Here is a 26,164-nt window from a genome sequence, read left to right on the forward strand (position 1 = left end):
CAGGATGATTTTGGCATCCTATAACAGTAGGGTTTACACTTTACTCTTATGGCAGTGTTTAAGAGCATCTTTCAATGCTCCAAGTACCATGTCAACATTGGCTTTGCTGCTATTGCAACCCATAAGTCCAACACGCAGCACCTGAGAAGAAAAACATCTTGTTTTAGATAATATAGGATTTTGGACTTAAACTTGAAGTAACTTCAAGTGATAAAGTCCACAGTTTATATTTGGTTTTCTTACTGTAAAGCCCCTTTTCTTACCAAGCCAACCGATGGTCCAAGTCCTCCAGATATTTCTATATTGTGTGTTTTCATTATGTAACTTGTAATTTCTTTCCATTCATATCCCGGAGGAGCAACAATAGTTGTGACAGTGGGCAACCTTGCGCTCTGTAGAAAAATTACAACGTTAAAGATAGAATTTAGACAATGAAGCCAAGATCAAAGGTTAAATTTGACTATGCATTATAGAGTGAATATTTTATACTTACTTTGTCCTTGACAAAAAGTTTGAGACCCATGCTCTCCAAGCCATTGTGGAAATACTCTGCTGCTTCTCTGTGTCTTTCCCAGGAGTTTTCCAGACCCTTGGAGCGAGGACAAGACAGAAACATTATACTTAGTTGACCGGAGTTCAGCAGGGCTCTATACTAGATTAATTATTTCCCCCTCTAGACTAGACCAATCTCTGTATGGCATAGGGACAATAGGGTTCATGGGGTTAAGAAGATTAAAAACAAAAAGACATACACTTCCCAATGTCCAATACAATGGATGCTGATTTGAGAAGAAAGATCTGCACACCAGCAGATCTTTCTACTCAAATCTACTGGTTATAATACATCTCCCACCTCTTCAGCAAGAATGCACAGGCTCTCCCTTAGTGAGTAAAACGCAGAAACTGGTCCTGTGTGATGGTATCTGTAATACAGAATAACCCGCTAACACACTGTTTTCTTGTCACAGATAATGTTTTGAATGTAACAAATTCACACTACTAGTACTAAGTAAAGTGGCATTGATAATAATCATATCCTTTAAGTTGACTTACAGTCTTGTTGCCTTGCCATCACAACCCCAGTAGTTTGCCAGCCAGCTCAAATCCAAGAAGAATGACACTGGCTTTGTCTTTCGGTTGAATATTTTCTGACTGGAGATACACGTAGTTTTAAATACTGTTTTTGGTTTATTGATTGATTGATTGAATACTTTAAAACTGTAGTCAGAAATATAAAGTTTGTAAACAGCACATGGTACAGTCAGACATTAAAGCTAAAAGCACAACACAAAAAAGTTTGTATTTTCACCTTTACAATTTAGACATTTAGCAGACACTCTTAATCCAGAGCGATTTACATTCAAGAGGTCTCCACTTGACAGCGACAGTATGGCAGTAAAGCAGTTCTTGTTTCATCACAATTAATTATTAGATAGTGGAGTATGGAGAGAAGAAGTATAACACAGGTCAAAAGTAGAATAGGGGACACAATCCAGTCAGCTACCGGCCCGACCCAAAAGTGTGATTTAGCAACCATTTGTATACAGTACACATTGCTTACCAGGCCCTTTCACTAAAGGATATAGGTGCTGTTCCAGGAGGAGCGTTCAGAACCTTTTGTGAGCCGGTGTACAGGATGTCAATCCCTGCAACGTGCAAATCCAGTTATGAGAAATGACGATTGTGCATTGTTTTTGTTTGTTTTTGCTGCCATAGTTCAAGTGAAATTGTATGTGTTCACACAAGTACAGAATGGATATTAATCTGAGGTACAATTGGATAAAATTAACAATGAGGATTCTACCATGTAAATATCCCAAAGTAAGTCTCCGCATAATGGACACACAGCTACCACATGATGACAGTAAAGACATTTGAACTGAATAGCAAGTAGCTAATATCAATCATAATAATCAATAGCAAACCACCTTGCTTGTCCATGAACAGAGGAGTTCCTCCCATTGACGCAACAGAGTCCACGAGTAACAAGCAGTCATACCTAACAGGACAGATTCAGGACACAGAATCACAACACTGTTATCTAGTGGCAGCAGTTGAAGCGAACGCAGTATTTTCTTACTTGTGGCAGAGGTCTGCGATGCCGTCTAAAGGATGCAGGACACCTGTGGATGACTCTCCATGGGTGACGAACAACACCACTGGCCTGTGCTTTGACAGAGCCTACAACCAAACAAATCAGAATATACACTAGTTCTCTCCATGTCAATAAAACCTTTTGTCTGTGGTAAAAAATAAAAAAATAAAAAAAAGCCTATGTTCTTTAAAATAGTATTACCTGCTCAATTTCCTCATTATTGAAGTAGCCTCCAGGAGTTGACACTATAGTATTTACTCTGGCACCTGTTAAAAAAAACACCATTCACTAATACACTAAAGCAGTGATTCTCAGCCTTTTGTATTGGTAGACATACTTTTTTAATTTACTGTAGGCCTATATGTACTGTATACCTAAAGATAACAGTGAAACTCTGTCATCAAAATAGTCATCCTTCAATGTTCTGTACGCCGAGTTGTACAATGTAATAATGGTGAAGATTGTGTGTGTGTGTGTGTGTGTGTGTGTGTGTGTGTGTGTGTGTGTGTGTGTGTGTGTGTGTTTGTGTGTGCGCGCATTTGCGTGTGCGCATGTGCGTGTGTGTGTGTGTGCGTCTGCATGCATGCGTGTGTGTTAAGGCTGTACCCTAGCCGTTTTTAGGACTCGAACTTCGGCAATTTTTGAGCGAACATCGGAAACCATTCGTCTCTAATTAATTTAAAAAAGAAGGTAATGTAGGTAATGTATTACCTATCCTCTCAGCCATGTCTGCTGCTCGTTCTCCCCATATGCCATTGACTGCAGTCAGAACACTCTCCCCCGGCTCCACTGTGTTGAAGATGGCACACTCCATGGCAGAGTGGCCGGTGCCACTCACAGCCAGGGTCATGTTGTTCCGAGTTTGGAAAGCATACTGGATCCCACTCTTGATGTCACTCATTATCTGCGATACCACATCAGAGATTAGATGACTGAAGCTGAAGCTGACTGACCACAAAAAATATGGCCATAGTTTGTAAGTCACATCCCCTTTGGCCTGGCCTGCAGGGCCTGTGTTGTCTGTGTCCCTTTGTACCGTACTCCCCTATCTATGTTTCCTTTCACAGATCTATGTGTAGGCGTCGGCCAAGGTTCCCATCTTCCCCAATCATATGTGCATTGGGAGCACCTGATCACTGCTCCCTGGAGCTCTATAAATGAGTTGGTGGCAGCCACTCTGATCAGTCTGATGATCCCCTCCAGATGATAGCACCCTTTTGTTTGTCTGACTTTATGCCTTGATTTACACACCACACTGACACTACTGAATTGATATAACTGACTTACACATACCACACTCTTGTTTGTAAGCCTAATTTCAGTTATTATACCTTTTGGTAATAAATTATATTGTTAAAAGTGTACACATCCTCCACTTGTCATGGCCCCACGGGCCGGGTTGTGACAGCAGCCAAAATAATTTGGATTGAATGATTGTTAGGCCTAATGCTTAGCAGGAAATTCTTGCTCTGCGACAAGTGTAGTTAAACATTTACTATTACAAATGACAGTTTCTGTTCTGTTGACATAATACAATTTCGTTGTAGGCCTAAAGTGAAGTGCCAGAGGCTTTAGTTAGGCTACTGCACCACTCTCTATTCTAGCCTACAACTTGCAGCTTGGGAAGACATACAGTAACAAAGTGAATGCTTTCACCAAGAAGCACAGGTCAAAGTCTACTCTACATCATTCTCCGTTTACGAAATAATTTAACCACTTTAACCCTGGCGCCCCCATTTCATTTTGGGAATGACGTGTCATCTGATCTGGAATTATTCAAATAATTTAGTAGATTTACAAGATCACGGCTTGTATATGTAGATTAGCCTTTCTATATAATTTATAACATTTAACTACGTGACTATTCAGTATTCACTTAGCTCTAAGTAGCAAATTAGGCCTACCTCAAACATTTCTGGGTGCATATGACCGATGACAGCATTCGCCCCGGCATCCAGAATGCGTTGAGGCACATTGGACGGCCCCGGTCCAAACATGTGGCGGTGAGGAACAACAAACGGTCTCTGCAGGCATTTTGGTGGTGGCACAACGACAGACGACATTGCTGGTGCGGGATGACAGACAGATGAGTCTTGACAAGTTGACACAGTCGCGCAAGTCGCTGAACAGAAGTAGGACAAACTACCACGTACGGTACGGTTGCGCACACACCCCTCTGTTTGACAAGTGAGGCCCTTCTGGCCCTAAAGTCCAGTGTTGCTTTTCTGCATCATCAATCATCATACAATGCCTAATTCCTCCTTTTTCAAAACGTTTGCAAATGTATTGTAGCCTATGTTGTAGACTTGTAGTAGGTGTAACCTGATTCTGAAATGTTTAGGACTTTATACTGCATGGGGTAGGCTACAATTAATTATTTAAAAGCTTTTGCAAAAAGTATTTAACCAACCAAAACAAATGTTAATTATTGACCATGCACTCATGCAGGCTATACAGGCTGGACCGAATTGAATTTGGCCAATCGATCGTAACTTTATGACTTTAGACCTGCAGCTAAAAATCACACCCGTGTGATGTGAGGGGAGCACAATCATCGGATAGTAGCTACTCACACACACATTTATTACACCAAACAAAAAGCAGGTAAATCTCAGTGTTTATTAGACAATATAAACCATGTGTACTGTTGATATCAGCAAAATAGATAGCCAACAAAATTATATTTAAAACTAAATCTCATGAGCTTTGTTGCACTTCAGTAGCGTGTCTCATAATTGTGCATGCGGCCTCCCTTGGGGGATGAGGAGGTGCTTCCCCAGAGGCTGAGGAGAGAAGGTGCTTTGGCTGTACACCAGCCTTCCTCTCACAATGGTGGCACACACCTCTCCTTTTAAAGTAAGGCCGATGTAGGGAGTGACCTGTCGATAGAGTCACACAGAGAGAGAGGGACATCTTTCATTGCAGATATTAATACAAATCACCTCTGTAACAATGTATCCTTTGTCTAAGTAAATGCCAATGATTGTGCTCACTTACCTTGTTTTTGTGATGGATGCTTGCTTCTTTGACCTGACAAGCGTGACAAAAAAGAAAAAATGACCTTATTAGATTGGGGCACCACAGTGGCTCATCTGTGTAGTGTGTACTATTCTTTTTTTGAGGGGCGCTAGCCCCTCCCATGTTTGTTTTTAAAACACCATTGACATTAAAGAGAATTTAATAGCAACATGAGTTAGAATTCCCTCCTCGATGTTATAAGATGATAAGAGCGCCCCTCACTTCACACAGGTGTGATTTTAATATATACTCTCTTTTTATTATTTTCTCATTCTCATTCAGTCAAATGAGTAAAGTCCAGAAGAGATAAATCCTATATTAAAGCAGCTTATTCAATACATCTTAACGGCATGTCTGCCAGTGCTTCCATATTGTACAATTGCTGTCAGATGACGATCACAGCTGACTGCATGCAGATCAACAATTTTGAGGCATTTTCAAGCGTTTAAGTATGATAGTGATAATGGAGACAAAAATGGCAGGAGAGAGAGATGGGGAAGTACATATACATACAGTAAAGGGCCTTGGGATTCAAACTCGGGTCATCTGCACTCAAAATAGTCAGAAGTAGCCTGAAGATTCACTGTTGATAATATTATGAAAAATTACTACTTGCCTCAAATTCCTTCTCTGGGTCCCATATGACCAAATCAGCATCGTAACCAGGTGCAAGGCTGCCCTTCTGGTTGTCAAGGCTACTAAGCTGGGCTGTTTTCTGGCAGAGGAGCCTCACCACATCAGGCAACGTGAAGCCCCTCTTACTGGCTGAGGTCCAGAACAGAGGCAAGCCTAAACATTAATACAGTAGTCAACAACAGAATATTCCATTCACAAATTCAGAGTTGACAGAGTTGTGATTCTTTAATGTATTTTCCGCTGTGGCTCTGCAGGAGTCTAGCTTTCTAGTTTTTCTCAGTTCTTTGAAAGCATACAGTCGCATCAAAAATTCACATTATTATTCTTGCCATTTGTAAACGTAGTGCACAGCAATAATAATCATGTTTCTTCTGAAGTGTCATGTTCTGACAGAATGCTATGATCAGACTGCCCTTTAAAATGGCACTACTCTGGTATATGTGTATTTACTTCCCCCTGGACTTTGTCCAGTGTAGATGAGCATGAGAATGAGTGGGTGAATGGAGGGAGGGGGACTGAGTGTTTGGCATGGCTGTTAAAAGATGGAGTGCCGTGATCCCCGTGCCCCTAAAATATGATCATCAGGTACTATGATTATACTAGGAGGAAGATTTTGTTCAAAAAAGTATACAGAATGTGTTAAAATTATGTTTTTATGTGGCCACACCCACCACACTGCACTACACTGTTTTTCACCTTAGCACCACCCACCTGAACTTAAGCCTCGCCCCCAGCTGTGTGTTGTATGATAATGTGGGGGGGAAATGGTTTGATTTGGCCTTTTCACTCAAAGAAATTACACAGGGAAAACATATTTGAATATTCTAAGCACACATGTGTTTCGATTAGAATAATGTTAACTCCATAGACACATACAAAACAGAAAAAGTACAAAAATCACGGCATTCCATCTTTAAGAAAATCAGTGGCAGTGCAAGTCTGCAACAGGGTAAAAACCTGTATATCAGTGATATACAGTAATGTTATGTTTTAGAATGTTATGGTAAATGCCATGGTGGCCAAACCTGATATCTTATAGTCCATCTCTCTGTTTTGTTCTCTTTTTGCAACCCTCTTGTCTCTTGTTGTCTCTCTTATTTAGCAGGAACATTGTTTTGATTGTTTCCTGAATTATTTGTTGTACTTTGGTTTTACGTTGCAGTAGTAGTTTTGTTTGTTTCCTGTTTTCCTCATTAACTGTCTTGTCTCTCCACCTGGTGCGAATTGTTAATTGACTTCATACTGTGTCCTGTTGACTTCTAGCCTGGCGCGAGGCTAGTTGACTTAATTCAGCCAGTCATGTGGTGGTTGACTGTTATGTTAGGGGTTCCGTTAAACACTACTACAGAACTACACTATGAATATTGTATGCTATATAGGAATGTCATCATTGGTCAGTATTTACCAAACTGAAGGGAAGAGATTCCACCCCAAGCCTGAGTAAAGTCTCCACTGTCCAATTTCTTCAGATCAGGGGTGCAGGGAGAGTGATCAGATACGACCATATCAATGAGGCCAGCTTTCAGAGCCGACCATAACTGCTCCTGGTGGGGCAGAAGACTTCAGATGACAATGATACTACAATATGGTAACAGAATAACACTGGTCCTTGTATTCTTTCACAACTGAAGTGAAAGTTATCTACTTATGGATAAAAAACCTTTGATGCTTACCTGATTTGCGTGTCCTCTGATGGGAGGGCAGCACTTAAACTGTGTGGCACCTGCAGGGATGTTCTCTGCTGAGAGGCTCAGGTAATGATGAGTTGTCTCCACCGTCAAAGGAGCTCCGGCCTCCCGCGCTGCCTGGATCAGCTCCAGGGGTTTGGCGGAGGACAGGTGAACTATATGGCATCGCACCCTGTACCAGGGAGAGGTAGGTGATATATCAGACAGGACAAACTCTTACAGTACTCTATATAAGCATCTTGCCACCAGAATTCTACTGGTTAACATGGTGATGTGCTCACTGGTACTGGAGACAGAGCTCAGTGACGATGCGAATGGCCTCGACCTCCATGACATCTGGCCTGGACTGCAGAAAGGTGGAGTACTCACAGGGGTCTAACATTGCAGAGAGGTAGAGGTAGATAGAGCATTGGTGCAAATCAATGTCACTGTGTGGTACAATTATTTTTAATATATATATATATATAAAACATATCATATAACATAATAACAGATATATCATATAACAGATAGCTTCTCATGCACATCCATGGCTGATCACCCCATAGCAATGATTTGATTGGCTGAGTAAAGGACATATTGAGGATAAAAGTGAGGTCAGAAAAGTGGAGATGCCAAAAGTGATTGGCCGGTATGATCTATATGTTGTGACCTTGCTATTTCCAGAATAGGGACTCGGGTTCATATACTTACCCCCTATCGCCTCTGCTGTCTGATGAACCTCCCTCTCAGCATGGAACTGACGAAGACAGGCAGAATGTTTCATTTGTATGTTATTTATTCCCACGATGTAGATATAATTTTCATGAGTTATGGTTCGTGTTATGAAATATAATACTCATTTATATTTTACCAGCAGAACAGTCCCTGTGCCTTGCAGCTGTTTCATGGCTGTGTGGAGGTCACTGTCGCTGACATGGGGAAACTCATCCACCCCACTGTGGATCAGGAAACACTTAAACCCAGCTACTCCGGCCTGGATCAATGGCCGAAGCTCAAGCTGCAGGACAAAGTATGTATAATTTTGCCTGAATTTATTGCATTCATAGAGAGTATGCACGTGCATAACGTTTCCACTGGGACACTCCCCTATAGTGGCAAAACATTGAACAGCATGGAGCATTGGAGTTTGGAAATCACTCAATGGTCTATATATGTCTTAGAAAAGATACCTGGTTTCCAGGTATCACACCTCCCCAGAAAGCTGTGTCCACAAAACACTTCCCCGTGGCTTCCCGTGTCTTCTCATGAAAATGATCAAGCGTGGTGGTTGGAGGTATGCTGTTGCTATGGGGACAACAAAAAACATTTCTAGCATTTTCTGACTTTTCCTTACAGCTTGGCTCCAATAGACCTTATGCAGACTGCGGCCATCTAGTTGCCAGGGTGGCAACTAGCTGCAATTTGCCATTGACAAGTCCTATCTGATTGTATTAAATTATGTCAAACTCTCCAACATTGCAGCTGTACGAAAAGCTTGAATTATACTCTTTCTATATCTGCAATGTGTCTGTTTCATAAAAATCCACGGTAAACAGTTATGAGCTACTTTCTGTCAAGAAATTCCTTGCAGATGATTATATCTTTTTAAGTGTTGCAGTTTGGAATTTCTTGTTGGATATCAGTCAAAAATCCTGCGTAGTGCGTACCACCTATATACAGGAGGCAGGACGTTGACATGTTATGTGCTACTACATAACATGTCTACGGTGGATTTTTATAAAACAAACATTTTGCAGAATGCGTGCGTGTGTTTCTGTCAAGCAAAATATTGGTCTCTATGTTGCAAATCTGACCTTTAGCTGTGGACCTTGAGACACTGTTCTAGTGCAAATAGTTTGTTCTGTTCTGTTTATCTAATGTTACCACCTGGGGTGGCTAACATTAGGGCCAGATGGGCCTTCTGCCCCTCAAAAACTAATATTCCCTGAGGCCAGAGTTGGCTTTCTACCAGAAAAGCAGTAAAGGGGGTGCCAAAAACGAGCCCCTAAAAAGATTAAATTCCAGGCCCGAGGACAGAATGTTTCCACCTTACAGGGGCATGTCCACTATAGTGGTCACTCCTCCGGCGGCAGCAGCCCTGGTGGCCGTCCAAAAGCCCTCCCATGTTGTCCGGCCCGGTTCGTTCACGTGGACATGGCTGTCCACGATGCCTGGCATCACCACGCTTTCACCCACATCCCACACCTGCACAGTGCACACACACAACCATGTTATAACACTTTAATTGTGTAATACATATGATATACAGTTAATTATAACCACATACAAATCGTGATTCATGGCAAATATATATATACTATAGATCAGAGATTCCCAAACCTTTTCAGCTCGAAACCCAAAACATTAATTGCTGTCTACCTGGGACCCAGCTTTTCAAAAATACATTATGAATAACAACATAAAACATATTTAAAAAATATACTTTTTTATTTTTATTAGCAATCTACAAACTCACTTTGTGAGCTTGTAGATTTGCAGGACAAATCAGTTCCTTCTTTTATCCAACAGGGGGAGTATTCTGCGCATAAGACCATACCATTTCCCCCTGTTTTCATAATGGTCAAGGGCCTACCTCACAGGGCGCATCCCCAGAAAAGTTGCAGTCTGAAACAATTTTATGGATTTTCCCATCCTTGATAATGATCATGGCAGGGCGGATGTCATTGTCAATCAGTACCCTCTTACTCCTCACAGCACTAACTGATGATCCAGGCTCCATGACAGTCTATTTCTATGTTGGTGACAGTACAGAGGAGTCCCCCCAGCTCTGCTTTCTGATCTCAGTTATTGATACTGCACTGCAGTTGGAGCTCCACCCTCTTAGTTAATGGGTAAATGGTTGCTGGTTTCTTGACCTCGAGTAGGATTCATATAGGCCAAGCATGGATAGCAATATAAATGTAAGTTTAGTTTAGAAGCCAGTAAGCCAACCTCCAAAATTGATGCGTACATACAATTAATCCACTTTTGTACACCTGTAAAACTGTGATGTGACATTAAAGCATTGGATATTATCCTGCAATGGTTAAGGTTACATGGATTTCTCACAATGACTGCATGATGGTAATAGATGAATTTATCACAAATATGAATTTAGAATACAGGACGAATAACATATTTAGGTTAGGTCTAGTTGAAATGCAGTTCAGTGACAGTACAATTGTGTTTGTGCCTTGCAGCAGACAAAGAGATGAAATATATCAGTGGAAAAACAACCTACACCGAGCCAACCGAGGTGAGTTTGGAGAGGTTGACAATACCGTCACACTGCCAGATTATATGACATTAGGGGGCAGCATTGTGCTTGTCTACACCAGCAAGCATACTTCAGTGGTTCTGTCAACTTCACAGTGCAGTGCAGTAGTAGTAAGCCATACCTACTGCAACAAAAGTTTATTTTATTTCAATCATTTATTACACACTGCCTTGTTTAATGCTCCTTCCAGTGGTTTGAGTCTTAACTCGTTTGAGTGACTCAGCAGTTGGTTTGAACTGGAAACACATGACACATTCACATGCGTTTCCAGTTCAAATCTGCTGCTGAGCCAGTCAAACAAATCTATGGGAAAATTATCCATATAGTCAACAGGTATGGCACCTTCTGGAAACCTGGGATTGCAGTTTTGCACACTTGAACGAATAAGCAGAAAAAACTATTGGAGGCCATTAGTACAGAAACCACCAAATGCCAGTTGAATCCACTATCATTGCATTTCAACACCTGTATATGATAACATATGTATGAGCTGTATTTTGCGTGTCTTAAGTACCAGGTCTTATTACTTAACTTAAGACCTGGAGGCATGGTCAATGCTTTGTCCAAATGGCATTGATCACGCCTCCAGGTCTTAAGTAAGTAATAAGACCTGGTACTTAAGACACGCAAAATACAGCAGTATTTGCTAGTCTCTTTTGCAGAGACTAGCTCAATCCATCATAAACAGAAGTTGAATCTGCCACAATGGTGGGGCAATGTGTGTGTCTAGAAAGCTTGTCCCATAATCTTGTCATACCTATGGATGGAAAGGTATGATGTCATTATTTCATCATCATTTCATCATCTGTTGTTGTGATTTAACCGTCATTAACCTCATTTTGACCTTTTTGTAAGGAGATGAGAGCTCTACCGTTGACTACCATTTGCAGTGTAACTATAGTATAGTGTATATACGTATAGACTATAAGACTAGGGTAAAGGGTGGTGCAAGATGGAGCCCTAGATCTTTAAAGTTTAATGTTGATTAATTAAATAAAGCCATTGCTTCAGCAGAGGACCGGAGGATACATATATAGTGCATCAGAGAGAGATGACTAGACTCATTGCTTATGAATGAAAGAGCGAAGAGGCTGAATGATTCTACATGAATATGGAGAGAAAGCACCGCCACCTAGCAGTAACATGTCTGGATAGAGGCTGTGTGAAGAGCAAGGTCACAAAACGATTGCATTGTGTTTCACTCAGGCTGAAACCTGATCTGCCCCAGCCAGTCTGACTATTCTACACACTAAAATGTAACTCTGAGAGTTTACATAATAGAACCAAATGGACCCGTAGATTAACACTGATGATTTTACTACCAGAGAAGCCAGATAATGTACATGTTACCTATCTAGTCTAAGCCTAAAATGTATTTTATCGATTCTGACATTTTCAATCTAGAATCGATAAAATACGAGAGTCTAACTCTAGGCTATTACCTATTATCTACTGTTTTTCCAGTAAAGCCTGATTTGTAGTTAGTTACTATGCTGTACGACCATTATGTTATGTTGGCCGCAAATACGATTTTCAAGTGAAAAGTGCATTGCCTCACAATGGACTTTCACTTTCCATATGCCATATGCCCACAGTAGGCATATGACATCAACGTGCGATGTGCCACCTCTTTTGCCCATTAGGACAACTCTATGCAACGTCATCAAACAGCGACGCACACCTATGGTAACATCATTCTACAGGCCACAGGTTTCTGTGTTACACCTTTTTTCATGGCGCCAGAGCATTGAGCTTCTAGTTGGTAGAATCCAGAATAGGTAGAATTAAAGTTCAGTGTGACTGCACCCTTACCCAATTCAGCTCTAATCTTCATCTGGTTTATTTATTCATGTTTGAACGGTGCCTAACAAACTGCTCCAACTAACAGCCATGTGTGTCTGTGATAGGCAGCGGTGGCCGAGTGGATTGCGGAGCGGTCTAGATACCGGAAGGTCGCCAGTTCGAATCAGCGATCCGACACGTTAAAATTACCACCGTTGAAGTGCCCTTGGACAAGGCATTGAACCTCTACCATGAAATGTTCCATGTGGGCCTGGCTGTAAACAAGTATCTGATGCTTAGTCCAGTTACCCTTGGTAAACTTGATTTACCAGAAAGCATTTCTTCTTTTCTTCTTCTCGTCTGTCTGTCCGTCCGTCCCCATGTATGTATGTTCGTTTGAGTACCGCTGGGTGACCTGTGGTGGCACTGTTGTATGGTGTGGCCGTGTGAACCTCCTGATTGACACACACACACACACACACACACACACACACACACACACACACACACACACACACACACACACACACACACACACACAGAGAGACAAACTATAACAATAAAAGTTGCACCTCTCAGTTCAGATGGGTCTGATTTTGATTTAATATTTTATTTACATTTTTAAAGGAATAGTAGCAACTTCCCTCTATTTACATAAAACAATACTCATAATTTCCCTCTACCAGCAGTTAGTTATCAGCCACTTGACTAGTGTGGTGGTGTTTGCCTGCAGAAACACATTGCCCTCTTGCGTGTCCCCCCACTACAGTGGGGGACACGACAGGCCAACAGCACACACACCAAGGCCCGCCCCCGATCGATCATGATTGGCGGAATGCCCCTCTCTATCCTGATTGGATGAAGGCTGGGCCACCTAGCCAAAAACAAAACCTAAGGTCTTTTGACCCCCAGGCGTTAACTGGGGACAGCACACTCTATAGTAGGGAGGATTATCACAACAAAACAAAACATTAAGTGAAATCACTGAATATACCTTTAAAAGTACAGCAGTACAATGAATAGAATTAAAAATGAAAAATAGATGCATGAGACACAAACAGCAAAAAAGTCTCACTTTGAATAGTAGGCTCTGATTGGTCACCCACAACTCTGGGGTGAGTGAAATGTAATTCAAACTGAGGAGTGCCAGACCAATCTCCCCAGGGATTTCTGGCTTCCAGGCTATAGCATTAATAACCTTCTTGGCTTTAGACAAAATATTGAATTCCATGTCCCAGCATCTGCCTAATATTCAAGAGCATTTTTTGAACATTTTTGCCAAAAATGTGAGAATCCAACATTTCTCCACAGATGCTTTAGCAAAAAGGTCAAGGTTATGTTATTAATACAGACATTACATGAATGAAGATACAGTACACAGCTTTATTCTTCAAAATATACTTAAAATCCTTATTCTACACTTTAGGCTCAGCCACAGTTGAATCAATAATCCCTATCCCTATTGAGTGCATTACATGGTTGGTCTTGCAATAGGATTTGCCGAAAAGAGAGCAGAGGGAGATTTTCACCCATATTTTGAAAAGAGAATAATTCTCCAAATCCCCAATAAACTCATTGCGCAACATAAAATTACATTGTTTCTGCATGAGAGGCCTACACAGCTATATCAAAACACAAAAAATAAATAAATAAAATACATTTGTGTGGCTAATGACCAATGCCACTGATAGTCCAAAATAGTGTTTCAATAAGCAATCTCTCCTCCCATTAATGTCTTTGTGTTCTCCATGCATTGTGTGCATAATTTCATGGTAAATGATATGCATTGTCCCTGGGTCTCCTCAGAGCATTTACAGTCTACTGTATGCTCACAGCTTGATCACCAGCTTGACCTACTAAGCTTTAATTCACAACAAGCCTATTGTCGTAAAAATCATACCCGTGTGAAGTGAGGGGCGCTCTTATCATCTTCCAACATCGAGGAGGGAATTCTATTGCTATGATAAGGTGATGTAATGATGATCTCTTTATTGTTAATGGGATTTAATGTTTGTGTTAGGGACAAAATAAACATTACTTTCTCTTCATTGTCAATGGCGTTTTTAAAACAAACATTGAACTAAATTCAATTCAAATGTCATATAACATTTACAATGCCAAAGCAAGGAAATAAAAATGAATAAATATATAATGTCATTACAATGAAAGATATTGGCCTAAGGGTGTGTGTGTGTGTGTGTGTGTGTGTGTGTGTGTGTGTGTGTGTGTGTGTGTGTGTGTGTGTGTGTGTGTGTGTGTGTGTGCGCGCGCGTGCGTGTGCGTGTGCGTGTGGCTCGATTCCTGATCCCCCCCCCCTCTCCCTCCCTCTCTCTTTCTCCACTGCATTGATGCTGTGTTACCTCCTCCCTCAGTGATGATGTCACTGGCTCGCTCCGACTCAGCATCCTTGCCGAAGGCAGGGAGACAGACAGCAGAGCCATTTTGGCTTCTAGGTAGGAGTCACACAAACAAACAAACAAACCGAAACCAGAGACTCGCACTGTATACCTCCCATGCACATCTAGAACTGGGGAGGAGGGCATCATAACAGGACGGTTCTTTTACCTCAGGAGTCGGGACCACCTTTAGCAGCTTTGATGGGAGAAGGGAGAAGGGAAACGGGACGCTGCTAGCCGGGCCGGGCAAGGATACCGACCTGTCAGGAGAAACCCCGTGGAGGTGGAGGGAGCTGCTGCTGCAAATTAGAGCAAAAAACACAAATAGTCTTCTGCACATACGGGATCGGAGCATTGCAGACATCGCAGAGGTAGGTTTCCTCGTTTTTTTTCCATTGTCCTGGCGATGATGCAGTTTTAATGAGCGTATTTATTTACTAAGTGGTGAATCTCCAGGGATAGGATTGACATAGGGTGCGGCCATTGAAGAGCACTCAACACTCCGACGAGGTTTACATTAATTGAAAAGCAGGATAAATTTAAATGTAATTTGAGACAATTGGCTCTAAAGAACAGGAATATATGACAAGACGCGTAGATTGTTTTGAAAATATAGGCCTGTCAAATTATAGATGCAGGATGACATGAATGCCTTGTCATTGAGCGCAAGGCAGCCTAGTCTAAACAAATATAAATAAGGCAATTGTCATTCTCTCATTTCTATCAAGTTATTTGTAAAACGGTGATCTACATTTTCTTTCATTCATTCGTTGTAGGTTATCATTCGTTTATGTACGGCATTGTTATGCTGCTCATTCGTGACGGTATACTGACTTGATATGAAGCAGAAGCAATTAAGCTATAGGTATAATAGGTTACACTGACAGGCCTGTATGGGGGCCGGAGCAGTAACAGTAATATAGTAATAGGCTAACAAACAAACATTGTTTACCCTGAACAACACGGAAGCTTTTTTGTTTTTAATTATTGATTAGTAGGCTATTTGTCACCGGTGTCAAAATGGTGGCTCCCCTGCCCAGGCCAGCTGCATCCAATTCCTCATGACAGGTCCGTCTGAGCATCCTTATGTTGGACCTCAGCTTCCCCAATGAATATTATATTATTACTCATTATAATGTTAGGTTATTTTCTTTCTTCGGCATGTTACATGTGAAGAGAAAGGGCCACAGTAGCACGATTTAAACCCAAACATATGTTGACATGAAAGTATGGGGAAATCTGAATATCTATGATATAATAACTATTGTTATAATTGTGTGATAGGCCTGTAGTATAGCCTAGTTGTTGCTGATCATGTCACACTATATAACCATTAGTGCAATGGATGCACACTTTTCAATTTAATTTCTTTATCATTTGTAAAGAGAAGCAGTCGTTAATAACAAAACTACCACCCATGCACCCACTAAACTCTGTAGGCCTATAGTCCCAATCAAATATGACAGCTGGGCTACCATATTCCCAAATCATTTTCTCAATTTCCATTTAAATTTGAACTCAGATATTGTGACAATAATATATTGGATAGGATATGAATCTTGTGTCATTATTATATCTTATATCTTATATTGTATGAGCTGAACATCTTGCTGTCCTCTCGGATACATTATTATACTGTATATGAGCTGAATATCTTGCTGTCCTCTCAGACACATTATTTGTATCTTTTCCACATGGTCTAGTAGTCTTTCAATCCTTTGTCAGACTCTTCATCTCAGATTTGTGGGCAGTCTTCAAGGAAGCAGCGTGACACAGCAGTTTTGTTTAATCAAATATAAATGTGATCAACCCTCCATAAAATTCTAATATATGAATATCCTTTTCATGTTCAATCTGGAGGATATAGTCGGGTACACTGCAGATGGTTTTAAAAAGGTCACGAAATACACCACACCCTTGATGATGACTATAGTGGAGTCGGTCACCAGGCAGAGACAGGGACTAATTGCGTCTGGTTTTGTTCTCTGTTGTGCTCGATGACCAAGACTGAAAAACGATTGCGATGTCACCACCATAGATGATGAGTCATACCCCTGAATCTCAGTACCTCCATTATAATCATACAGCAATAAATGCTGATGCACTGTGCTTGGATCAGAAATGGCAAGCGTCTGATTCTCTCCACGTGATCCGAGCTCCTGAATTCCGTCAGAGTTGAGGCCCGTTGTCCCTGGCCGGTTTCAGTGTTATTAGGCCACTGTAATCCTAGGAAATAGTCCGACATTTAGCTGTGGCTGCACTTCCTTTGTTGTAGGCAGGCCTGGTTATCCATCTCCCCCGACTGCAGCTGACCAGGCATGGTCCTTTCATGGTCCAGCCATGCACGCGGCCCTGCCCTCTTCTATTGTACTGGCCACCTCAGCCAGGAGGTGCAATAAACTGCTCATTCAAATTTGAACAAACCATTTGTCCTGTAGTACTTCAAGGCTCTCGCTTGGTTCAATGGTGCTGTCTGTGTCCAGGTATCTTATCCTGAAGCCTAATTTAGAACGTTCTCGTGCGACTGTGGCACTCACAGAAAAGTTTGAGGAAAAAAGAGAAAAGAAAAAGAAAGCAAGTGAGTGAAGTGTTTTTACTTGGAAATCAGATATTTGCATTAAACATCAAAAGTCCTTCCGCAGGCCTCGGTCGCGGTCGAGCGGTCCAGGCACCTATAGGCTGGTAATCCAGCCTGGCGGCGTGTCGTGGGTTCGAGTTCCGATCCCGATGACGATTGCCGCATGTCTTCCCCCCCATCTCTCTCCCCCTTTCCTGTCGTAATACTGTCAAATCTAACAATAAAGGCAAAAAGCCCCAAAAATATCTTACAAAATAAAAAATGTCAATATCTTTCTCTTATGTACCCTAAATGAAAATAGCATTATGCCTCGCAGAAAGGCATAAAGATACACTATACTGAACATAAAGGTATTAACCGTTGCTGTCTATTTCCTTCTATAGATCTCCAGCTGGGAGGCCAGAAACCAAGGCATTGAAGAGGGCACCTCAAGGTGCTAGGCAGGCGGCACCATGGCAGGGGCCTCTGTGAAGGTGGCGGTGCGTGTCCGCCCCTTCAACTCAAGGGAGACGGGAAAAGATGCAAAATGCATCATTCAGATGACCGGAAACACAACCAGTAAGTACTCCAACGTGACTTGATTTAACACCATGCACTTTCAGTGGCCTCTCTATTTTGGGCAAATCGTTATTGGTGAAAAATATTCACAATGTGCTGTGAGCTTGTACAGGGGATTGTCTGTTTTCATTGTACAATCAGGTAGAAAATAGGGCTTAATATCTAATGAATCGATGATTGATTTAATTCTTTATTGACAGCATAATATACTAACATTGTATTGCACACATTGGTCAAAAAGGATACAAACATTGTTCACACAGGAAACATAGCAAAGCTAATGTAGGTCCAGGTTCAGTTTGGCCCAACTACACAGTTTTCTCATTTGTTGCCAATCAATATAAGTAATGTATGTAAGTATTGTATAAGATAAAATATCACAGTATTATGGACAACAAAAGGATCAAGAGCAAATGGATAGCAAACGCGAAGGGCTGATATATAAGTAATACAATAATTACTGATGGTGATATAATATTGTCAACACTCTGAGAATCATAATGGTGCCATCCCTGTGGTTGAAATTACCAAGGCCTGTTCCGGGAAATGTGAGCCAAGTTGCTTGGCATCACGTTTCAATCAGGCTGCTTAAGAAATAGGAGGTGCCTACTGTCAACAACATGATGGCAACACCAAACCTTTATACCTCAGATAATACAGTATAATCTTACTATCTGTCTATTTTCTGGGGGAAAATGATTCATGAGCTGTGACGCATATTGTTGTTTTAAAAAACTTTTGTCTTTAATTGCTTTATAGTAAACATACACAAGTAAAACACAAACATAAGATCAAAACATAAAGATGCAGAGAGGAGGTTGCAGTTTACAACTAGTAATGCAGTTTACAGTATTTGCTTATTTAAACATTTATACAGCGTTTTACTTTATTGTCAATACAATTCTACAGAATTGTCTTTATTTCTATCCATTTTGTGTCAAACTCAACTTCTTTCATTTTTTCCAACACAACTATTTCTTGTACTATATCTACAGTATACGAGCACAATATTGAAACTCGATCTGTGACCGTTTCAATCAGTGGTGGATACAGAACATGTCTAACGACTTACTTACTTATGCCTGACACCCATACCAGGGTATAGGCCGTCGACAAGGACCTCCAGTGGTCACTGCATGGCGTTCTTTTCTACTGCGACCAGGTGCATCCCAGTCTCTTGGTGTTTGGCGTCACTAGGTGTTTTTGGGCCAGCCTCTGTTTCTCTTTCCTTGAGGATTCCAAGTCAGAGCCTGTCTGGTGGTATTTGACACTTAGTGTGTGTGTGTGTGTGTGTGTGTGTGTGTGTGTGTGTGTGCCCGATCCATCTCCATCTTCTTCGCCCAATTTTGTCTGCTGCTGGTAGTTGTTTGGTCTTTGTCCATAGGTCCTTCTTGTCTGGCCAGTGTATATTCAGGATTCTTCTGAGACATTTAATGATGAAGGTTTGTTGTGGTCTTTGTGTTGTTCCTCCTGTTATGTCTAATGACTGGGCCTGGGTCCAGGAAAAACTGAGTTTTTTAATACCGGCACATGCAAAAGAGAGACTGGGGTGTTTAGTTATTGCAGAGCACACACACTCGCTGCTGGTATGTGTTTGAAATGTGTCTGGTCTGGTAGATTCACTAGCATTGGTGTGGCTGCCGTGTTGTGGCCGGAACGCAGTGCTACGGTGCCCGGTGGAATCCAATGTTTTCATGGATCTCACATGGTGGGAAAAGCTGGGTGGGACCACATTCATTCTGACTGTAACTGGGCCCACCCAGGTTCACCCGTAGATTCGCTCCTGGTTTCAAGCCAGGCTCTTTTATGGCCTTTCTGTTAGCTTTGAGTAGAATCTTGACCAAAGTAATTAGTGATGTTCTTTCTAGTATTTCTAGTATTGCCCAGGTATAAGGTGAAACACTGCTTGCAGATTGTATACTAATAACTCCTTACTTACTGGACTCACTCCAACCATCTGTTTTAGGAAAGCTGCAGCCTGGGTCAGTTAGCATGCAAGAATGGCATAACGTAAAAATACAAATGTGATGCCAAATTGGGCCCGCAGGCATCGTCCCCTCCTCACGCTCATCACCCCACGTTCAGATACCCAGTAAAACCACTGCACTCAAGTAAAAGTACCTAAAGAATGTATTTAAGTACACAGTAATTGCAAGGTACTTAGTTCCTTCCCACCACTGATTATTTAGCTGTCACAGCACAGCTGTCACAGCTGTCACAGCACATGAATACAAATGTGGACAGCGTGTCATATACATATTGGTTATGTTAACCATTTAAACCATAATATACTTCATGGACTGGGGTCTCCCAGAGGTCTATACGTACTATACCTTTCTCCATCTCTTCATTAACAATTGCCGATCTACAAGCTCACACCGTGTCGCGTTGTGACGAATTGTAATATGGACGGCAGGGTTCATGGAGTTAAAAACATGTATGTTGTATCATAACAGAGAGTAAATATTAAGTCCCACTTTTATAACTATGTTGGTACTGCTACTGTAGACACATCTGTGTAGTCTTTATTTTCTTTTGTCACAGTTTTGTACATAGTTTTGTATGCATGCAACTAGAGGCGTAACTATGTGCTGCAGTGCAGACTGCTCTGCATTCCTTAGAATCCCAGTGTGTGCAGAGAGGGCCCTCCCTTGTTCAACATGGTGGCCATACTTTTTAGGCATGTCATTCCAGGTGAAAATTACCCCAATAATAAATAAATATATCACAACCTTGTGAAGCGCTCTTATCATCATACATCATCTCATTCCGGCCAATCACAATTTTCATCCTCACTTTTGTCTTCAATGTTTGTGTTTACGCAATGTTTGTGTTTACACAAACACTCAAAGCTGACCATTTATTGTCAATGGCATTCAACGTTCGTGTTTTCACAAACACTCAAAACTAGCCATTCATTGTCAATGCCTGGATTTCAATGTTTGTGTTAGGACAAACACTCAAAACTGGCCATTCATTGTCAATGGCATTCAATGTTTGTGTTAGGACAATGTTTGTGTTTACACAAACCCTCAAAGCTGGACATAGGCGCCCCTCAAAATACAGTAGGCATGACGTCTTATATGTTGTCATTTAGTGCCCTAAACAAACATTAAAGTCCATAGACGTGACTGCCATATGACGTAATCTTTAAAAGGCATGCACCCCTCAAAAATAGCAGATCTACAAGCTCACAACGAATCTCCGCTGTGAGCTCGTAGTTCTATTATTCTTGTCATTCGTCGTATACAACGAAGAATATGGGGCTTCGTTAAGAGGAGACTGGAGAGATATGTGATATCTTGTCCGTTCAGCAAGGTAAAGCCATTCATCAATAATGAATGAGACTTCCTGAAATATTTATAGTTCGGCCTAATTTAGCCATCGCACCCCCCCATGTCATGGGTGACTGGGGACAACAAGCTGAACGGCTTTTTCGCAGATTCAATGTTGACAAATGCCCATTGTTGCATATTCAATGCACAGGGGGCTTCACAGTGTGCCCCCACCATCTATTAATACATATCAGGCATCTCAGTTGGATTCAAAGAAAAACAAACTGTTATTATTTTCTCTAAAATGGGCACCCTCCTGTGAGTTTGCAATGGATTTCTGTGATTGCGCCCAAAAACGGCTGACGTCTGTCACTGCATTCATCTTCTTCCTCTGTCTCCAGAGCAGTGGATGATGGGCGATTCAGTGATGTAATCTTAGATCAGAGGCCGTCCACTGGGAATGCATCGACAGCATTGTGTACTGTACCTTTGCAATGTCCTTGAAGGCTTCCGGTTCAAATTAGTCGCCGAATTGGATTTCTAAACCTGCAAGGCTGAGGCTACAGTTTTAATTACACCCCAGGCATATTATTTAATGCTATCTAACTTGGAAAGATAGGCGACTTGTAGTATGCTGAATTCACACCAGCGTGTGTGTGTGTGTGTGTGTGTGTGTGTGTGTGTGTGTGTGTGTGCTAAACGTCTAAAAACCCACATCACTTTAGTTTGAACTATGACCTCGTCGTCCACGACCTATTTCAGTAGTAAGCTTCTGGTCAAATTTCACAGCACGTTTCTGTTTGGCTGCTGCTCTGTCTCGCCACACTGTGGCAGCGGAAAAGTTGAACTTTGATGTTGTTTTTTTCTGCCCCGCCTCCTGTCGTGGCAGTAAAAGTGGTGGTCCCTCTTTGCCATGGGCAATGCACGAACCTCCCCACCTTCTCACAATGTGGGGAGGCATACCACTTCTGGTATGAATTCGGTCTTATGCTTTTACGATTTTGTTCTTCTACTTCTAACCACCCCTTTTTATACTTTGTCATTTGCCAAAAACAGCCAATCTACAAGCTCACAATATGATGCGTTGTGAGCTTGTATACATTTTCAACAAGTTTGAATTATTATTTTTTGCTTATGATGCCTTGCCCAAAATAGGGACGCCAGGTTGAAAGTGGTTAATTATATAATGTTTTTGTTGGACAAATATTTTCCTTTCATTTTCGTTCGGAGATCCTATAATAAAACTGAACTGAATCGAACTATTTCAGAGAGGTCAACAAGGGATCAATAGGGGTTGTGCAAGTATGTGTTTTTATCAGGACTGTGCTGTGTGCGTATTGGACTGTACTGCTGAACCTCACTGAACATGATGCAACCAAAACATTTTCAGCTTTTTTCAGCAAGTTTATTTGTAGTACCATATTCCACTTTTCAAGTTTTTGTGTTAATACAAATGGTTGAATGATTTTGTATTATTATTGACACATTAAGGGACAATCCTACAATATCATTCATGAGAGGCAAATCTGTACAATCAGAATGTGTCTCCCTTAGTGGTGATAAGGTTTGAGTTCCATTTCAGAGATGAAAGTGTGTGTACCATAAAAGCAACCAATATTACAAACTCTTTTCTTTTGAGACATCTTTTACAGCTGATTTAAGCCTTGCTCGGCACAGACACACAAAGCCACTCTTAGGCAGCTAGTGCTTTTCAGCCGAACAGACTGTGCCTTTCCGTGGAGAGTCAATGGCTGTAGACGCTGAGATGTGAGCGGAGTGATGTCATGAAAGAGCCCACTGGTAGCAGTGTCTGGAGGCGGTATAGAGAAGGGGTATAAATGGCCCTCTTGTCCTCTTGTAGCTCGAAGCTAGCAGCTTTGCTCGGGGGAAGGAAGAGTCTTTTTTGTGCTTCATGACACCCATGCATGGGTCAATAGCCTAGTTCCCACAAAGCAGGAGAATGGCTGCAATCTTGTTTAGTGACAGGCCTGGCAGAAATATCTTCCCCACCGCCATGCCAACCTGGATTAAGATTCAGGAGGCAGACCTTTGGGGTTGAGGGGCCTTTCTTCAAGGGGATATGGAATAGGTCCTTGCCTAATAATGGTTCTTATAACTTGTAATAGGGATTAATGAAATTGTGAAAGACACATTAACATGACTTTCTCTGCCTTTTGCTGTTCATTCTTCTCATGGACGGAGTGGAAATGATCACTTTATCACAGCAAGCTTACATACTATCCGAGGGAAAGTTAAAAATGTGAGGATTAAAGACAAACTCGAAACCAAAGGATTAGAAACACAGTGTTGTTAACCACTGAAGTCTGAAACCCTATATACAGTATTTAGTTGACTGGAGCCCCACAGAGATCTATACAAGGCGTTTTTGTTCCACACCAAATCTCTTCGCTGAAAATAGCTAGATGTTTGACACCTGAGGGGTCAAGGGATTGTTGTTGTTTATTGTGATCATAGAAGACAACAGCATTACCACAAGCGTTATGTTCGCTTATGTTTCTGGCGTTAAAGCCCAAAGTGGGTGACCGTCGTATGTTTGGTAGTGTATGCATACAGTGGTCATAGCCTTCATTGTGTCAACTAAATCCTCATGAATAATTGCAAACTAGATTCAACATACTCAAGCCTGCACACATTCTAAATATGCCCCCGAAATATTGTACTGAGCAAATGGACTGTTACCACCTTCAATAATAATAATAATAGTATTTATTGTCTCCACATCATATATTGTCTTTGTCATGGACACTTGTACAAAACATTAATAATTCTACTCGAGTTGGAAGCATTAAGACCCATTTTAACCCTCAATGGCTTCCTTTCTGAAAAACAACGTCATTGTAAAAAGATTCACGCGTTTAGATATTCTATTTACAATGAGATGCGGACGGGAGCTGGTGCCACTTGGACCCGTACGTAACGTAGCACTACAAAATGACGTCGGACTTAAATACTGAATAGAGCATAGCAGTGGGTGTGGTTTTCTGGACCCACTGAAAAATCTAACATTATTTTTTTCTATTTTGGCCTGGGCATGTCATAGGTGAACATTTGGCAAAACTATGCAAACATTCTGTGAAAATAGACGCTAAGTTCACAGTGCATCCCGAGCTTGTACATTGGCTATTTTCAACCAAGAGACTTCTTAGTGTGAAGGGGGGGAAAGAAGGTGCCCCTAGGGACCCTGGTCAATGAAGTCTATATAGGCATAAGTGCAGTGCTGCACGCAGTCCTCATCTGAACCCCTTCCCAGTGCTAGGCAGTGTGTGATAAGCAGCTACAGGCTACAGACTCTTGTCAATGGGTTTACATGCCGTCTGCCAGACCTGCTGATACAGCCATTTCCTCTGCTATTGACTGGGGCAGGTCACCCGTAACAGAGCCATCAGCATCACCTACAGTAGTTAAAACAACCACCAGCTGTGTGGAAAACAAACGCTGTCGTAACATAGAATCTAAATGAGGGATTAACCCGGCAATCAAACCGCAGGAGAAAATCATGACTGTAGTCTCAGTAAATTATGTGCTGGTGGCATGTGCGTTCACCATGCACTGTAGACAACAGTGATGCGACAACGCACGCACGCACGCACGCACGCACGCACGCACGCACGCACGCACGCACGCACGCACGCACGCACGCACGCACACACACACACACACACACACACACACACACACAGGGCAGACGACACCTCCTGCTGTCACCATGCAGACAAGCTGTTAAGACAACCTGTCTAATTACGAGCCATCCAGAGCCGGTGTCATCCATAAACTCAACACCTAGCTATTAAGGAGGTTCGCTGTCATAAAACGCAGCAGGCTGACAGGAACCAGGAGCGCGTTGGAGGCTAGAGGAGGAGACGTTCTCTGTGAGTCAGATAGCGCGCCATCCCTGCTTACCGAATGTGATTAAAGCACACAAGCCCTGCCTGGTCACTCATCGTGGTGCCCTCATCTGCCCCACCAATCGGCGCTGCTCTCTGGTAATTGCCTTGTTCGGAAACGGGACACTCCTCCTTCTGGAGGTCCGGTTACGGTATATGAATCATAGTGTGAGAGGACATGAGGAGCAGTAGAGGATATGTTAGTCATACTGTTGAGGGAAACACTGGCTCTGCATGGCAAATAATGCAGACATAATATTATATATATTTATATTGACCTGGTTTCCCAAACGCATATGGTGTAAGACTTGTAGTGCTGCACATGCTCAGATGCTCCTCTAGGCCGCACACAGAAGCCTGTGAACATAGACATTCCGTGCATAAATGGTACGGAATGTCTAAGGCCTGAGTCCTACCATTGCGTGGCACATCTATGCACGAAATGTATATGTTCACAGGCTTCTGTGTGCGGCCTAGAGGAGCATCTGAGCATGTGCAGCACTACAAACAAGTCTTACACCATATGCGTTTGGGAAACCGGGCCATTGTTACTTTCTGTGTCATTTGGGTAATCAAATGTTTCTGTTGGACTGGGTTTACCTGGTGTTCACTGGTCCACTGTGCAATAAAGCTCTAGTTCTGCATAGAGCTTCTAGGCAAACTCAAGATACTCAGCAGTTGTATGGACAACCAATTTGAACCAAACCATGTGATGATCGGTCTCTACACTCATTATTATATATCATTGCGACCAAAGGTCAGTTAACTTCAGTTTTTTGTCACTCAAAATCCTTATACATGGGCGTTTTTGTCACTCAAAATCCCCATACATGGGGAAAGCCCCCATATTTGTGCCCAGGTCTCGTGACATCACTATGACATCATCAGGGATGATCACTCAAAATCCCCATACATGGGGAAAGCCCCCATATATTGTGCCCAGGCTCGTGACATCACTATGACATCATCAGGGA

The 26,164-nt window shown here is 41.9% G+C and overlaps 3 protein-coding genes across 3 annotated transcripts in view; 1 reads left to right on the forward strand and 2 right to left on the reverse strand.

Moving 5' to 3' along the window:
• Nucleotides 1-33: 33 nt before the first annotated feature.
• Nucleotides 34-4,158, reverse strand: agxta (alanine--glyoxylate and serine--pyruvate aminotransferase a; the record flags this gene model as incomplete). Its single annotated transcript, XM_080770186.1, has 11 exons — nucleotides 34-141; nucleotides 264-392; nucleotides 494-589; nucleotides 854-923; nucleotides 1,054-1,152; nucleotides 1,562-1,646; nucleotides 1,929-1,999; nucleotides 2,081-2,181; nucleotides 2,297-2,361; nucleotides 2,807-2,999; nucleotides 4,000-4,158. The coding sequence occupies 11 exons, from the start codon at nucleotides 4,156-4,158 to the stop codon at nucleotides 34-36; spliced, it is 1,176 nt and encodes a 391-aa protein (XP_080626312.1).
• A 666-nt stretch (nucleotides 4,159-4,824) lies between these two features.
• Nucleotides 4,825-10,159, reverse strand: LOC308319472 (allantoinase, mitochondrial; the record flags this gene model as incomplete). The annotated part of the gene is made up of 11 exons (XM_080769570.1): nucleotides 4,825-4,974; nucleotides 5,093-5,125; nucleotides 5,730-5,902; nucleotides 7,155-7,293; nucleotides 7,423-7,609; nucleotides 7,719-7,812; nucleotides 8,131-8,176; nucleotides 8,291-8,437; nucleotides 8,610-8,724; nucleotides 9,473-9,624; nucleotides 10,013-10,159. 11 exons carry the CDS (start codon nucleotides 10,157-10,159, stop codon nucleotides 4,825-4,827), a joined length of 1,383 nt encoding a protein of 460 aa, XP_080625696.1.
• A 4,988-nt stretch (nucleotides 10,160-15,147) lies between these two features.
• Nucleotides 15,148-26,164, forward strand: part of kif1aa (kinesin family member 1Aa) — a 56,973-nt gene continuing 45,956 nt past the window's right edge. Inside the window, exons 1-2 of the mRNA XM_080769876.1 lie at nucleotides 15,148-15,245; nucleotides 17,836-18,010. Coding sequence (XP_080626002.1) covers nucleotides 17,905-18,010 — 106 coding nt within the window. The 5' untranslated portion in view covers nucleotides 15,148-15,245; nucleotides 17,836-17,904. The remainder of the gene's footprint in view (nucleotides 15,246-17,835; nucleotides 18,011-26,164) is intronic.

Source organism: Protomyctophum bolini (assembly GCF_963924005.1).
Source record: "Protomyctophum bolini genome assembly, chromosome: 8".
Taxonomy (NCBI): domain Eukaryota; kingdom Metazoa; phylum Chordata; class Actinopteri; order Myctophiformes; family Myctophidae; genus Protomyctophum; species Protomyctophum bolini.